The sequence below is a fragment of the Pinus tabuliformis genome, chromosome X, assembly GCF_031772625.1.
Source record: "Pinus tabuliformis cultivar Carrire ecotype Pingquan chromosome X, CPIR1, whole genome shotgun sequence".
Classification (NCBI taxonomy): Eukaryota; Viridiplantae; Streptophyta; class Pinopsida; order Pinales; family Pinaceae; genus Pinus; species Pinus tabuliformis.
Window position 1 is genome coordinate 1,238,201,190 of NC_142308.1, and position 15,606 is coordinate 1,238,216,795.

At 34.6% G+C, this 15,606-nt stretch overlaps 1 protein-coding gene across 1 annotated transcript in view; it reads right to left on the reverse strand.

The window, feature by feature from the left end:
* Nucleotides 1–10,551: 10,551 nt before the first annotated feature.
* Nucleotides 10,552–15,606, reverse strand: part of LOC149144441 (uncharacterized) — a 47,936-nt gene continuing 42,881 nt past the window's right edge. Inside the window, exons 3-4 of the mRNA XM_089447194.1 lie at nt 11,075–11,153; nt 10,552–10,865 (exon numbers count right to left, since the gene is read on the reverse strand). Of these exons, the coding sequence (XP_089303320.1) occupies nt 10,818–10,865; nt 11,075–11,153 (127 nt within the window). The 3' untranslated portion in view covers nt 10,552–10,817. The remainder of the gene's footprint in view (nt 10,866–11,074; nt 11,154–15,606) is intronic.

The following is a 15,606-nucleotide window of genomic DNA, read 5'->3' on the forward strand; positions in this document are numbered from 1 at the left end:
AGAGGGAAAACAAAAGGAGGAATAATCTCTACCTAAAGAACCAAGAAAGTTGTCGCCTTTCTGAATATTTCACAGACACTTTGGAAAATTTGAAGGAAAAGCATTCTCTTGTAATCAACATTGTCATTTAGTATATCATCTTTTTTTTAAACTATAGCAAGTGAAGTTGAAATTTTTGAAGTTTCCCTCATAGACCTTTTTGACGACGGTCTCTTCAACATGTTTCTCAAACCTTATTTTGAAAATTTTGATGATATGCTTCTATACTCTTCAACTACTTCTAAATACAAATCTAGACATAGATAATCTTTTGAGTTCCAATGTATTAAAAGAGGATGAGACAAACATTATTTAATTAGCAGAAGAAGTTGTTTCAAATGTACATGATATTAAACATTTTTTATCTTGTTTAAGAGAAACTAGAGTTGATTTTGATAAGGTTGATGATGTTAATATATTTCCCAGATTAAAGCCTTTGAATGATGCATTAACAACTAATAATGAGTTACAAAATAATATTTCTTTTGAGGAGACTCTAGGTAAAGAAATTGATCATTACTTGATTTCTAATAGCCATTATTATTTATATCTTCATATGTTTGATGCTTTTCATGTGCAGATAATTATACCTGATATTCTTATGAGGCGTTAACTTTTAATGATATACAATTTGGAATGATGTATTAACAACTAATAATGGGTTACGAAATAATATTTCTTTTGAGGAGACTCTTGGTAGAGCAATTGATCATTACTTGATTTTTAATAGCCATTATTATTTATATCTTGATATGTTTGATGCTTTTCATGTGTAGATAATGATACCTGATATTCTTATGAAGCGTTAACTTTTAATGATATACAATTTGAGATGGGAAAAATGAAGTGGTGGCTTTGGAATCATTCCAACTCCTAATCATTTGGAATACTAATTGCAATATAATAAGGAACATTGGTGTTGTGTCGATTTCTTATTTTCTTATTTCAGAATTAAATGACATTTTTTGTTGTATGAAGTGGTGTATCAAGGAGACGAGTTTGAGGAACCCATCTAACCCGAACTCAGAGATGGCTAGGGTTTCAGGAACAGTGACCTGTGTCGCCGACGCACTGCAAACTAGAGCTCAGCTAGAGTTATACCCTGGCTATCGATCTGTCGCCCACAAGCTTAAAGCCAAAGGTGAGGCCGTATGGCCGGATCGAACTGCGCAAGAGTGGATATGGGCCACGCGGCCTGCTGCGTCCCCTTATTCACCTGGGCAGGTGAGGTTTTGTGCCAATGAATGGAAGCTGAGAGCTACAACGGACCCAACCAAAGTGGCCATGATCCCGAAGGGCTGGACTTTCCTGCTGAAAGCAGGTATTCTTGACATAGCGGCTGGGTCTATGAAAAACGATCCCTACAAGCCAGATCCGGAGAAACCATGGCATAGACAGAATACAAAACTCAGTGTTGCATTTGGGTTTACAGAGAAAAAGCCCGATCCAACAGATCGGGGCCTCAATAAGGTTGTTCCACTATGTATGGGCGAAGATCTGATACAAATATTCATCAAATTGATAGGGGGCATACATTACTGCATGCGGCTCAGCAAGGGGATGAGTATACAAGAGTTAAAGAAGGAAATCCATATTCAACTTGGAACCCCAACAAAATACCAAAATCTGATATATACAGGACATAGTCTACAGGATAACCACACACTTCAGCACTATGGTATAATCAAAGATTCAACTATCATTCTTAATCTGAGACTGCGCGGCGGATGCAATGGAGCCAGCTCAAAAAATACAGGTTCCTTTCGTGATGCAGTCAAAGGAAAGGAAAAAATGCAAAACAAACCAGCATCAACATCAGAACTACCAGGCCCCTATATTGTGGAACAAAAACCGGAATCTCCAATGCTTCAAGTATCTTTGCCGGAGGTAACTGCTCTACACACAGATCTATCCAAAAATGTTGTTATCTATAGATTTAATGGTTTTTGGCCAAAATCTGATGCTCTGCATCAATGGATCTTCTCCACATGGTCATCTAACTGTGAAATTTACCTATGCCCAAAAGGGTTTTTTATAGTTAGATTCAACACAGAACAAGAACGAGATAGTATTATCAATCAGGGGCCTTGGTTTTGGGGCAATGTTGGCCTCTTCACCACCCCCTGGTTTCCTGATTTTGATGCCAATACTATGAAAGTCTCAACAATGCCTATTTGGGTTAGGCTACATAACCTCCCTCTACATTTTTGGCATCACAAAGTTTTAATAGCCATTGGGAATTCCTTGGGGAAATTCCTAAAAATGGATGAAGACAGAGCTATCAGGGGAATTTTCACATTTGCCAGAATATGTGTAGAAGTGGACCTGAGTCAGGGGCTACCTGATCACATCACATTGAACTTCAATAATTCTTTGTGGACACAACCGCTGGACTACGAGAATACAACATTTAGATGTCGCGGATGCATGCAAACAAGGCATCTCCAATATGCCTGCCCACTGGCCAGGAAGGACCCCAAAGGGAATAAGAAACAACAAAAAAAGCCCAAAGGGTGGCAGCATACCGACCCGCTGGAAGAAGAGGACATGAAGACAGAACCTACAGGGAACCAATCAAAACCTGACACACAAATGGGACAGAAATATACACAGGAAGAGAATGCCCCAGATACTCAGTTGGGGCCATACAACACGAAACAACAACAAGAACCTCAACTGGAAGTAAGTGGCATCAAACGAACTCATGGATCCGAAGGATCGGAATCTGACAAAGAACATCCAATGAACACAATGGAAAACCAGCTAGCTATTATTGCACCCACTCCCAACTCTGGAGGTTGGCGAAGAGTGGAGAAGAAGGGCAGAAAAGTATAGGCTAGCTGGAATTTATTTTTTCTCTTTTTTTGTAATCTTTTGTTTTCTGTCATTACGGGAACAACCCATATGCATATGCTTCAAGCATCTACAAAATGTAAGCTAAAGATGAAACATCATCAGGATACTTTTAGGGAAGTTTATTTTACCTTTTCATCTCTCCTGTGTTATTTATCATCTTGTTCACAATTAAATTCATTCAATATTCTTGTTTAAGTCTTACTTTTTATTTCTCATTATCAATTAAGAATTATAAAGACTTAGTTATCAAATGTTTAGGGCAATTAGTTTTAAAATTGTGAATCAAGAACAATTTATAAAAAAAACAAATTGATGTAACTAGATTGATAAAGATCTTAACAGTGCTATCATAATTCTAAATTTAGTTAGAATTTATCTTTAGGATAGGTAAAAAAAAATATTTCAAATTCATTTGTCTCATTTGATTTTAATAAAGAATCCCTGAACATCTCAACATCTCTTGCATTGGTAAAATAACTTTTATCTATCTCGATCTTAATTTAAAGGAAACAATGTACTTATATGCAAAATAATTGGAGGATCTAATATGGACAAGAGTTTAAATTAACACTTCAACATATCCTTCGGAATTTAGTTCATGTTTTCTTATTTGATATAAGATATTGGTTTACACATTTTTCCTTGATCGGAATGTTGGGATATTTAAGGTCTATCTTATTGCTTTAGGTTGTTTATATGTAATTTTTTTGTAATTTTTTTTATAATAATAATGTTTCCTTTTCTATTTCATGCTTTCAAGTTTGCTTGATTTTTTGATTGAGTATGCTATTTTTTTTAAGAAGCGAATTAAAAACCTTGACAAAAAAATACAATAAAATATTTGTACAACCGAAAACATCACATTTAATCATCTATACAAAATTCTAGGACTTAAAGATAGAACCTTTATATTTGTGGCAGAAGTGTTTTTGGCTATGGATTTATATCGAACACTAGCACACCAAACTTTAGGTCTCTTTCAGAACTTTTCTTTGAACTCCATCCACTTCACATTAAAGTTGATGTCTATAATGATTGAAAGAGGGAATACTTTAGGTTAAATTTTGGAATTGGGTATTCTACCAAGCAAATCTAAAACACTCATGTACCACCCCACTTCCTTAGGCTAAATTTTGGAAGTGGGTATTCTACCAAGCAAACTAAAACACTCATGTACCACCCCACTTCCTTAATATCCAATTGCATATGGAAACCTTATAATAGAAATCAAAACGATGAAAAAAAAATTGAAGTTGAAACACTTTAAAAATGTGGGAAGTACAAGGAGATCCATCAAGGCTATGGACATTCACTGGCAACGAGTCAATCCTTGTATGCTACCAAGGAATCTTTGTCGAGGCTATGGATGCTCGCTAGCAACAAAACAATGCCAAGAAAAGACAAACTAGGAATACACATAAGAAACTATGCTACTCACCTAAAGTGAAAAACCTAGGTCACAACTTCAATCAATCATTTGTAGAATGAATGCTTAATACAATTAATTTCATAAATTGGCTCAAAGAGTTAGCATGAGAATTACTCAATATTCAGTGCTTACAAAAAAAAATATTTGAAAAATTCATAAACACGTGGTGGGAGTCATGATTAAGAAACATATATTTATAGTGATTGAGCTTATTTTTAACTTTAAATGTGAATAAGTTTTAGGTAATGTTATACAAAAATCATTGCTCCACCAAGTGTGTCACCATTTGTTGAGTCCTCAACAATACTCTTTAACTTTTAGATAAAAAAAACTAAAGGGCCCCCCACTAAAATTTTGAAAATTGTTAACTTAAAACATTTGATCCCACCTTTCTTGACTTTAAAGTATGGTTATTTTGGTTGGACAAAATTTGTTTACCTTCTAGATTGGTTAGTTGTTTTTATTCTATTTGACTTTTCATGTTTTTATGTTTGATTCTTTTAAGTTTCATAATTTCCTTTTTTTGAGGTTTCTATCATCTTCTACTCTTTGAGAATTTTCCGAGTATATAAATTTTCCTTCATTCTGAGTTCTAGATGAAAAATTATGGCCCTAAGATGTTTTGTAATATCATTGTGCTTTGATGATGTCGCAAATGACATGTCCCCTAAATCCACGTGGAAAACTATTCTAATGAACGTGCTAACATGGTAGTTGATGTGGATTGATGGCGTGTCCTCCAATCTAAAAGTTTTTACTTCCAAATTACTTGAATTTGCATTTATACATTTTATTTTAATTTATTGTGTTTTTTATTTATGTTATTACAATTATTTAATTATTATTATTTAGATCCATTTGAGAACCTGGGGATTTTATTTAGATCCATTTGAGAACCTGGGGATTAAGAGGTTTCAAATTTGTGAACATTGTTGTTTCACTCGATTTCCTAGATATCTAAATTTACTTAAATAGTTTTTATCTTCGATTGACTTTACTTGGATACATTATTGTTTCTCAAATGTCTCATGATTTATTTATTTTTATTTTTTTAATCTTATTGTTGATTTTTAATCTTTAATTTTTTATTTATTCAAATTTATTATGACATCCACATCCAGGGATTTCTTTTTTTTTTTCCAAAAAAGTAAATGTAATTTTTATTAAGAGAAAATAAAAATTACATCTTGTAACCATACCAAGTGTGTATGCGATATTTGTAGAAAACATGTCGGATAAATGGAAATATAGAACGAAGTAGGGTCAAATAATGTCAATGACTTTTAAATACATGGACAAAAATGAGAAAGGAAAAAAAAATACAAAGGAAGATGATGGTAAAAAACCAACAAATCCACATCAACTAGTGTTTTTACCCTTCCTTTTGTGCACCTTGTGCCAACCATTTGACATAGGTTCGATCAACACTAATGCCAATGATCTATCTGCATCCATTAGGGGGCTTCTTTATATGAGTCAGAACTCTTTGATACATGAGCTCTTTTGGAGCTTCCTAATCCCTCTGAAATCAACGTGCTTGCAAGGAGAGAGTCTCGTTGAGTCTAAATAACCAGTCATGTACTATGTGGTGAGATCTCAACTAGTTGTTGCCTACTCTGACTCATATTCTCCTCTTCCACTTGATCTTGTACATTCTCTTTGGATTCTTCTACTTTATGCTCTGAAAGAGGAATCTCAGAGAACTGTCATCTTTTTGGTTGCTAAAGTTCCTTCTTTTTCTTTTTTGGGTTTTTCCTAGCCAATGAATAAAAATTATGTAGGTGACCTATTTGAAAACATTCACGACATCTAAATGCCAGGTTCTCATAGTCCAAAACTTATGACCACTATAAGTTATTGTGCTTCAATATAATGTGATCTGGAAGCCCTTTCCTTATATCTATTTCCACACATGTTTTGGCAAAGGTGAAGAGACATCTTCTTGTTCTTTCCATATCTCTTTTTTTCTACGTCAAAGTCCAAGTCCTTTCAAGTATCATATCGGACTATGGAGAATCCTTTGGAGCACAAGTATATATTGCAGTTTGGTGTTCATGACGAAAGAATACATTGAGTTGTGGCATTGGGTTTTGGCTAAAAACCATTAAATCTACAAATGATTGCCTTTTTTTGGAGGGTCGTAAAGAGAGAGACCTTTGTATTTTTTACCTCCAAAGCGAGGGTCTGTTCCATTTGCTCAAGAATATAGGGACTTGGAATATTTTGGTTTTGTTCCGTTGAACCAGAAGCTCACCCTTTAACCGTATTTTTGAATGAGATAGTTGTACCATTTGCAAGCCTAGCACCAAGAGCACCTCCACATAGTATAAAGTTTAAAATTATTGCGGATAGATATATATACAAGTATCTTTGAGCAGTGTGAGGTCTTGGAGGACCTTCCCTTCATATTGCAGATATTGGTAATTTTGTGGTATGCCCCATTTCACTTCAATGACCTTTTTGAGGCATGAAACCGAATTAGTATATTTGACCCATATAATTGTAAATTCTCCCCCCATATATCTAATAAAAATCTAGAAATTCATTTTTTTTTCCAGCTCTGTATGGACAAAGCGCGTTTCGGAGGTGAAGGGTGCAAGGGATACCCTGACCTAAAACCCTCAAAAGTCATGTGGCCTCATGTGCAAACGAAGCTAAGAGAGACTAAATAATTGTACAACGTAGAAAGAATAAGCCACAAGAAAAAAGGATTACAACTATGGTACTTGGACGTTGTTTTACCCTCTTCCAAGTGACCTCCGGTGTGGCTTTCAGTGAGATATTTGGTGGCTAAATAGAGGCTTCAAAAATGCCACGATATGGTCGACATACTAGAGGAATAATTGAGGTAACATCCATTGCCCACAACGAATCTGCGAATGAAACTCCCCCAAGAGTAGTCCTCATTCATACACCTCACAAAAGTGATGTAAGGACATAATGAGACCATGCCCAGAGTCAGAAACATCGAAATTAGAAGTCACTAACGTGGCAACACCTTCGGTCTTGGAAAAACGGAGTAGAGAGTCAGCCCATCATTCCTCCCATTATCACCCACATCGGAGCATTTCTTATTTAACAAGGTTTAAGTTTTCCCAAATGACTCAATTACATTACATTCGTATTATTCCCTAAATTACATTTTATTCTAGATTGATATTACCCAAATATATTTTCTATTTCTGTTAAATATATATATAATTCCTTAAATTACATTTTATTCTAGATTGATATTACCCAGATATATTTTCTGTTATATATATATATATATATATATATATATTACTTTTGTTTTTATTAATTTTTATTTTATATCTAGATAAAAATTATTCTGTGATTTCCCCACATAAATAGATTATTTTTATATCCAAATACATTTTCACCCCTCATACATTTCATATCCATAAATTGTTAGTATCTATTCAAAATGCATTTTATCTAAAATTAATTGTTATCCAGATTTTTAGGAACATAAATATGCACGAGCATGTGTGCAAAATATTAGCACGAGCTCCACGTTCTATACCTTCCATAACTTGTACAACTTATGATAGGAGGCAATAACAATATAAATACCCCGATGTGCCTCCCCACAATGCATATGATATAAAGAATAAATTCTCAAATCAACAGTTTGTAATTAATTTAAAAAATGAAATCAAAGTTCGTTAGAGTGCTAACTTCCTAGAGCCATATCTTGAGTTTTAGAGTGCCAAATTCCTCCTTGGAAAACTAGGGGTATGAGGAATATGTTGGAGGGAATTTGTTTTTGTCAAATTTATAATGAAAATGCTTTAAAAAATTGAAAAAAAAATTGCTGCACAATTTGATTTTTTTACATTTTCACTATCTTTTATAAAGTTTATTTAGTTTATTAGCTTCATTTATTATTAAATTTATGTTTTGGATTTATTGATGTACCGGTGTGGATTTAAAATCCTACAAAAGTAATTTTCTTTTTCATACAGATGTAATTTTCAAGGGAAAAGAAAAAAGCGAATCCCAACAATTCTGGAGATTTAGACTATGGCTTTAGATAATCATGTGATGCATTTTTCATTAGGATGATACACATAAATACATTAACTTATTACTATTGATTTATCTTCCAAGAGGTCTCTTGGACTCCCAATGATTGTTCAAGTTCACTTGCAAGTTTCCATCTTTCTCTGAAATAAGTAATACAGATTTACATAATCCCTAAGGATTAGGTTCCCAACAATTTTCTTCCCTTGACTACCTTAATCATCTTCTTTCCAAGGCATGTCTCTTCCGAAAGATAAAACTTGTGATGACCCCAGGGTGCTTCCCACTCATCTGTCTTACCATGACTTAACCTTTCTTTCTTTGAGCTTTATAATTGAACTTGTGATATAAGAAGCAATGATCGGTTCCAACTTTTGATACTATTATTACAATCTGTTGTTTTCTACCTAGTGTACCTCACTCTCAGATGATTGAGAAAAATTTAAATGAAAGTCATTGTTTTCTTGCAATTCTGTGGTATGAGATATTTCCAATTCAGTATATATGTGAACGAGTTTCATTTCCGTAATCCCATATATTCTTCTGCATGTCCTTTCTATGTAATGGATGTCATCTTATCCTTTCATAATAAGAGGATTCTGTTCTTTCTACATATAGATTACAATTCATCCAACCACACAAAATAAGCAGTTGAAAATATCTTTTAGAAATCTCAAGGAAATCACAAGAAGTTGAAAGAAAGGCCCCAAAGTTTTCCCTCATCTATTGACCTAATTTTGGCACAAGAGGGTGGCAGTCGTCAAAAACACAAGATAATCGACAATGCCTCTAATATAGAAGTGAACAGCTCTTGATTGTACGATAATCAGCAATGCCTCCTCCAATACAAAAGGGAACAACTCCCACTCAAGTATCAGCATCCTGATAGCTGCAGCCCCACCGGCCAAGGAAAGTTCTTGTATTGTACTTCAACGCCCACTATTGGGGCTTTGGCATTTTACATATAACTCTTTTCTGAGCAAACAGTTAGTAGTTACTTGAGATGATGTAGCCTTATTTTTAGTCATTGTTAATAACGGGTCCAATTTTACTAAAAATTTCTCAGCAACATTACATTTCTTAGCAAGAGTACAAAAGGAATGTTAAATTAGGAGGCCTGTCTATTTTAATAATTGGGAAAGAACTTTATCTTAAGATTAGATCCACCTTTAGGATAACTTAGCAAGAAAATCCTTTTAGTATCTAGAAAATACTTATCTTCAGTTTCTAGTTTTTTCAAAAGCCTTTAATAATGTACGTACTCACAAACAATACAAAGAAAGGCACAGTTTTGAATAAGCGCATTCACACTCATGCTACTACTCTTTTCCCATATCACTACAATCAATTTTATAACAAAGAACTCAAACAGCTGTTTCAACCAAGCTGGCCATGTAAGAGAGTCAAAGCGATGGATTATAAGTGATTGGAAATATCCTGAACTACAGATGTAATTCTTAGCATCGTTGCATGAAATTATGGAAACATGGAATAAAAACACATTCATGTGTTGCAGGTCTTGATCCTCTATGAACATGTAAAAAGTACAGCTAAAAGATCAAAGGAAAAGTCATTTGGTCAAGAACATGGATAACTGACAAGAAACATAAAAATGGGGCAATGGCATACCACGAGATGAACCTTATTTGAGGAACAAAGATCAGAAGCTTATTTTAGAAATGAACCGAGACAAAAAACCAAAATACTGAGCTTCTTTTAAGAAGGTCCATTTTGCCTTCCAACTTGACAGCAGGGGCAGGAAAGCAGTGTTTTAGAGCACCACCCTTGGAATACTGCTTATCTAATCAGATCTCCTCATTTAGTGAAGAAATCAGTATGGCCATTGGAACAATTGTAGTGTGGAACTCAAGTATATGGGACTCTGTGTACAGCAATAACCTGGAAAGGAACATTTATAATACAAGAAAGGTATGGGCATAAAAAATGTTGAGTATAGTGTCATTAACTCAAACTAACAGATCTGTTTCTTAAAATAATCATCTTCCAAGACAGCTGGGGCAGGAAAAGCAGCGTTTTAAAGCACCATCCCTTGGAATACCACTTCTCTAATAAAACCCCCTTATTTGATGAAGAAACGAGTCTGGCCATGGGAACAATTGAATGCAGAACTCAAATATATGGGATTATGTATACAGCAATAACTTGGAAGTAACATTTATAATACAACAAATGCATGGGCATAAAATCAAACTACAATGTCATTAAATCAAACTAACAAATCTGATTCTCACAATAATCGCGTATACATAGCCGAACTGGGATCTTAAAACTCCAAAACTCCTAAAAAGATTTAAATAACAATAACATGATCTCCAGAAACTGAACTAAAGAAAAACTGACAAGCTTTTTCCCGCCAGGTTAAAAGTAATCCCATAATTCATCAAATGCTCATGCTTTTTAAAGCACAGTTTGGTATCCAACCTAAAAACCAGCTTTACGGTATGACTCATACATAGACGCCTGTAGCTAAAAGCAAAAATAGGGATCCAAAACCCTGAAAATAAATAAGAAGCTGTCTTTAGAACTTATATGGAAGAATTTGAAAATTACAAAAGAACTGAACAAAAATGAAATAATCAACTGCCTTGATATTCCAATCAAGCAATAATTAAGAAAAATCTTGCAGTAAACTAGCACCTGTGACCTAACAAATAACACAGTTGTAAGTTCACAAAAGAAATGACAGGAAAATCTAGCACATACCAAGAAAACTGATGCCAGACCACTGGTGGCAAGCTCCCTTGTAAGACTACGGCTACGTTTAGAAGTAGTAGCTTCATAGCTGAAATCATCAACTTAAATCGTGGTAAGTAAACATTAACAGGCAAACTACTCTAAAAACTAAATACCAATTCATCATCAAAAATCACTCAAATTTCTGACCTCTAGTCTCTAAAAATATTAACAAAAAAATGCTTCAACAAGTCCTCATGACAAGCTTGTGGTTTATGTAGCTTGCACTCATGAAAATTTAGGAACACCTATTACCAATATTCAATCACAAAATACGCAAGAGAATAGTATTAAAGTATTGCACATGCAGATTGAGTAAACACAACGTGTTGAAGGGAAAGAGGCAGAGTCAAAATCACTGATAAGTACAAATTTCAAATACAATTTTAAATTGTAGAAAGTAAAGTTTTTTTTTATCAAAAAAGGGAAGCATTTTATCAGAGAAAGAGAAATGGGCTTGCAGAATTTATAGCGTGCTCACAGGGACATTAGGTTATGCTCTTATATTTATAGATCTTTGGAATGTCTTCCTGGAAGAAGAATGATCCTAGAACATTTCATATAAAACAATTATAAAAACTTCAGGAAAAATGTTGGAACGACAACCTACAATTGCAAATCAGTAGTACATAAAAATGTATATATATTATAAACATATCTATATGCATCAAGCATGGCATGACCAGTACACATAATGTAAACTCTCCTTGCTGCATCCATGATTGCATTGCCTTCTAATTGCATTTGTGTTTTACTCCACCAAATAAATACCTTAATGATGCTCCCGAGAGCTTTTCACCTTTTAATCAATGCCTTCTGCCTTCAGATGTATTGTAGAGGACAACCCTAAAGGCCATCAAGTCCTAGCTTACATTTGCCCAAATGTTATTGCTGACTAATGTAATTTGGGCTTTCTTATTCTAAATAAGTGCCTCAATCATAATCCAAAAATATTTTCATTTCTTAATTGATGCCTTCAGATGCATTGTAGAAGACAACTACCACTTCAAGGCTATCAACTGCCAGCCAACATTTGCCCAAATGTTATTGCTGACCATATGTACTTTGAACTTTCTGCTTATTCACGTTTCTGATTTCAGAACCAGAGCCATGCCTCAAACAGAACCTCAATAAACTCTATTCCTATTCAATTTCTAATTTGATACCCCTAAGTTATCTTGCTTTACGGCTGCCATACAGCCTTCAATACTAAACCCTACACTAACCCTTCCAACTCCAAATTGAACTCCCCTAAATCAAAATTCAGCAGACTTAACAGTTTTCAGAATTTCAATATCGGTATGATTGCAATGTTTCCATTACATTCTGTCATGTATGAGGGTATGGAAATTGCAATTAATCAGGAGCACCAAGCCCTCTGTGTACCTCAATGTTGGTGGCATTAATTGTTGAACTCCTTTGCCATGACCCTAGTAAAAACTCACTGATTTGGCATGTTAAGCTTTTTGTATTTTATTTTAATGCTTGTGATATTTTGATGATGAGGATCCAATATAGGCAATGATTTTGATGGAATGTAGTTATTTTTTGTACCGTGATTTTTTTGGACTCTAAAGGCCATTTATAGCCTCGTGGTTGATGTATTTTTGGTCAGAAATGGATTGCTCTGGGTGCTATTTTGGTTGTATGCACCCTTACTTGCTATATACATGAGAAATGGACTCCGAAAGAGTCCAACCTCTAGTGTCCTCTACCGGTGGGCTGGTGCTATTTTGGTTGTATGCACCCTTACTTGCTATATAAATGAGAAATGGACTCCAACAGAAGGGGTTGGACTTGGAAGTAGCACCAGCCCACCAGTAAGGATGTCAGAGTCTAGCTTCTACTTCTTCTTCTAGAGGACGTCAAAGTTCAATGCCAGCCCCAGGGCCTTCTTCAAATAAAGGAAGAGACATTTCTAGAGTCACTAGCTTTTCCTGTAAAAGAGGCACAGGAAATCACTAGTTTATTTATCTCATTTCATTGTAGATGATTCATGATGATAAGACACATTTATTATATTTTTTGATGATATTTTGAGGCTTTGGATTCGGGACTCGAGACATTATTCAGTGTTGATGTGTGTGATGTATCATTAGACATCTTACACATATTATATATCATTTCCCTTTTCATATTTATGTGGGGATGCATATATTTAATGATGTTGCCCTAGATGTTTAAAGACTTGAAAAAAATAAATTATATATATATATATATATTGCCAATATTTTCTGATATTTTCCCCGATGTTCCCAATATTATATTTTCCAGACCCTCGGCAATATTTTTGCCGACACGATGTTTGCAAACTTGCTCCTAACTAGTAACAACTAATGTAAGCAATAGTTCTAGTGATGATAATATTTGATATGTCTGGGGGTATGGAGAATTACATCATAGTAGGTCCAATTTGAAATATCCATCTGGAAGACAGATCAGTAAAAACTGCTTGATCAAGAAGAAAAGTCATCTCAACAAATTCTACCATAGGATAAGTGCTTTCCACCAGAGACATCCACCCGAGAGGACTCTTGAAACATATTTGAAAGAGTTGGTCAGTTCACTAGATACCACTTTACCTGTAATCTGACCATTGATATTAACCTTTCATCTAAGTTTGCGGCTAGTTTCAATTTATAGTTGCACCAAAGCACACAATGTGCAATCAAGTATCAACGTTTGAAACTTGTCATCTCTTGCAGAAAGGAAAATCTCTTTTATTAGGACAAGCAGTGCATCTCGTCACAAACTACGGTTTCAAATTTATAAATTCTACATCTGGAGTTCATGGAATGAACTAATGCATATCTCGTTGACAATTTTTTTTTAAATTTGTATTCAGAGATATATTTACAAAAGCAAAAGCAGAGGCAGAGGGGTATATACATTCGAAAATCATATCCTCTTCACAGCACCATTAGAGCAGAAATAAAATATGAATAAACATGTGCATCTAATTCATTGACATCTTTAATCAGAAGATAGCCTTTGGCCAACAGTTGCATATGTACCTCTTCCCGCTAATTACAACAAAAAGACTTGAGTGAACCAAACTCATGAGCAAAAACATGTTTGCACCCTAAATTCCAAACTATGGACAGTGCAGTGATTATTAGGTAGTGCCAAATTCCTGTAAAATCAACAAAGACTGAGTATCTGGCATCACCAAAAGGATCAGCTCTCCAATGTGCCTTCCCCTTAAATTAGAGTTGAATGCTGATCCTGGATATACTGCCAACAGCCCCAGGCTATGTTCCATTACCAAAAAATATTTTTCTCATGGTGGACATAATTCTCACAAATTCATCGCGTGGAGTCTCAACAACCTAGCTTTGATAGCATTTTAGAGATAATGTTTCAAATTAGGATTGAATATTATATTTGCCTCCACAAAAAACAAACAAATATGCCTAAAGGTATGCAATAAGCCCAACTGTAGTTCAATACAACAGGTGCAAGCCCTCTAAGATAGTGAAATAGTGAAAGGAACATGACCTTTCAATCACACTTGAATACATAATAATAAGAATGATATAGTGATAATAATGACATCAAGTCAAGATTATAAATAAACAAGATTCACCAAATAAGCTTATCAATTATAATTAGGTGTCCCACATAATTCTTTGGGTCCCTCATCCTAATTTAATAACATGTCTAAAGTTCTAAACCCAATGGACACACTCAACTTATTTCAACCTTCGGGTAGCCCTTCCTACATGTTAAAATATTCTTGGTTTCGTTGCTTAGCAACCAACCCTTTCCCAACCTAGACATAGCTTCTCCCATATAATTTGGCCAATTTGGGGATTCCCAATTAATCAAATTGACATGAAATATGGAGTCCTACGAAAAATCCATGAAAGTACGTGCTAGCTACATGATAACATCACTACTACTAATTCTATACAATGGACCTTTATTCCCAAATCATTTTTTGGCATTTTCCCGTTTGCTAAGCACTAATGTCCATTTCCCTATGCTCATGCATCTCCCAAAGAGATCCATAAAAATAAATGACCTAAATTTTTTGCAATAAAGAAACAAATATAAGTCAAGACATAAGAGAGCATCAACAGGCATTTCAAGAGCAATTAGGCTCATCTATGAAGATTTGATGAAAATGCTTTTGGCATATGCATGACCATGGAATGTCCAAATTGAAGGAAAGCCCATACATTGGGTGTTATGTAAATGCATCTGATTTCATTGCATTCACTATATTTGTTGTTTGGCTTGTTTGGTCTTTTCTTTCAGGCTTATTAGGCACATAAGGAGAGTCTAGATCTGCCTACTTGGAGATCTATTCCATAGTAATTAGTAAATAAACTTGTTAGAGTCATAACACTCAATAATATATAGTGTACAGTGAGACAGGTGTGTAAGAAATGAATAGGTGCAGCATTACAAAGTTTAGTCATATTACTCTCTTGATGCACCGCTGCGTGCATGAATCAGTGCTGAAAAAATTGGCATCGGAAAAAAATTGGTGAGGGTCC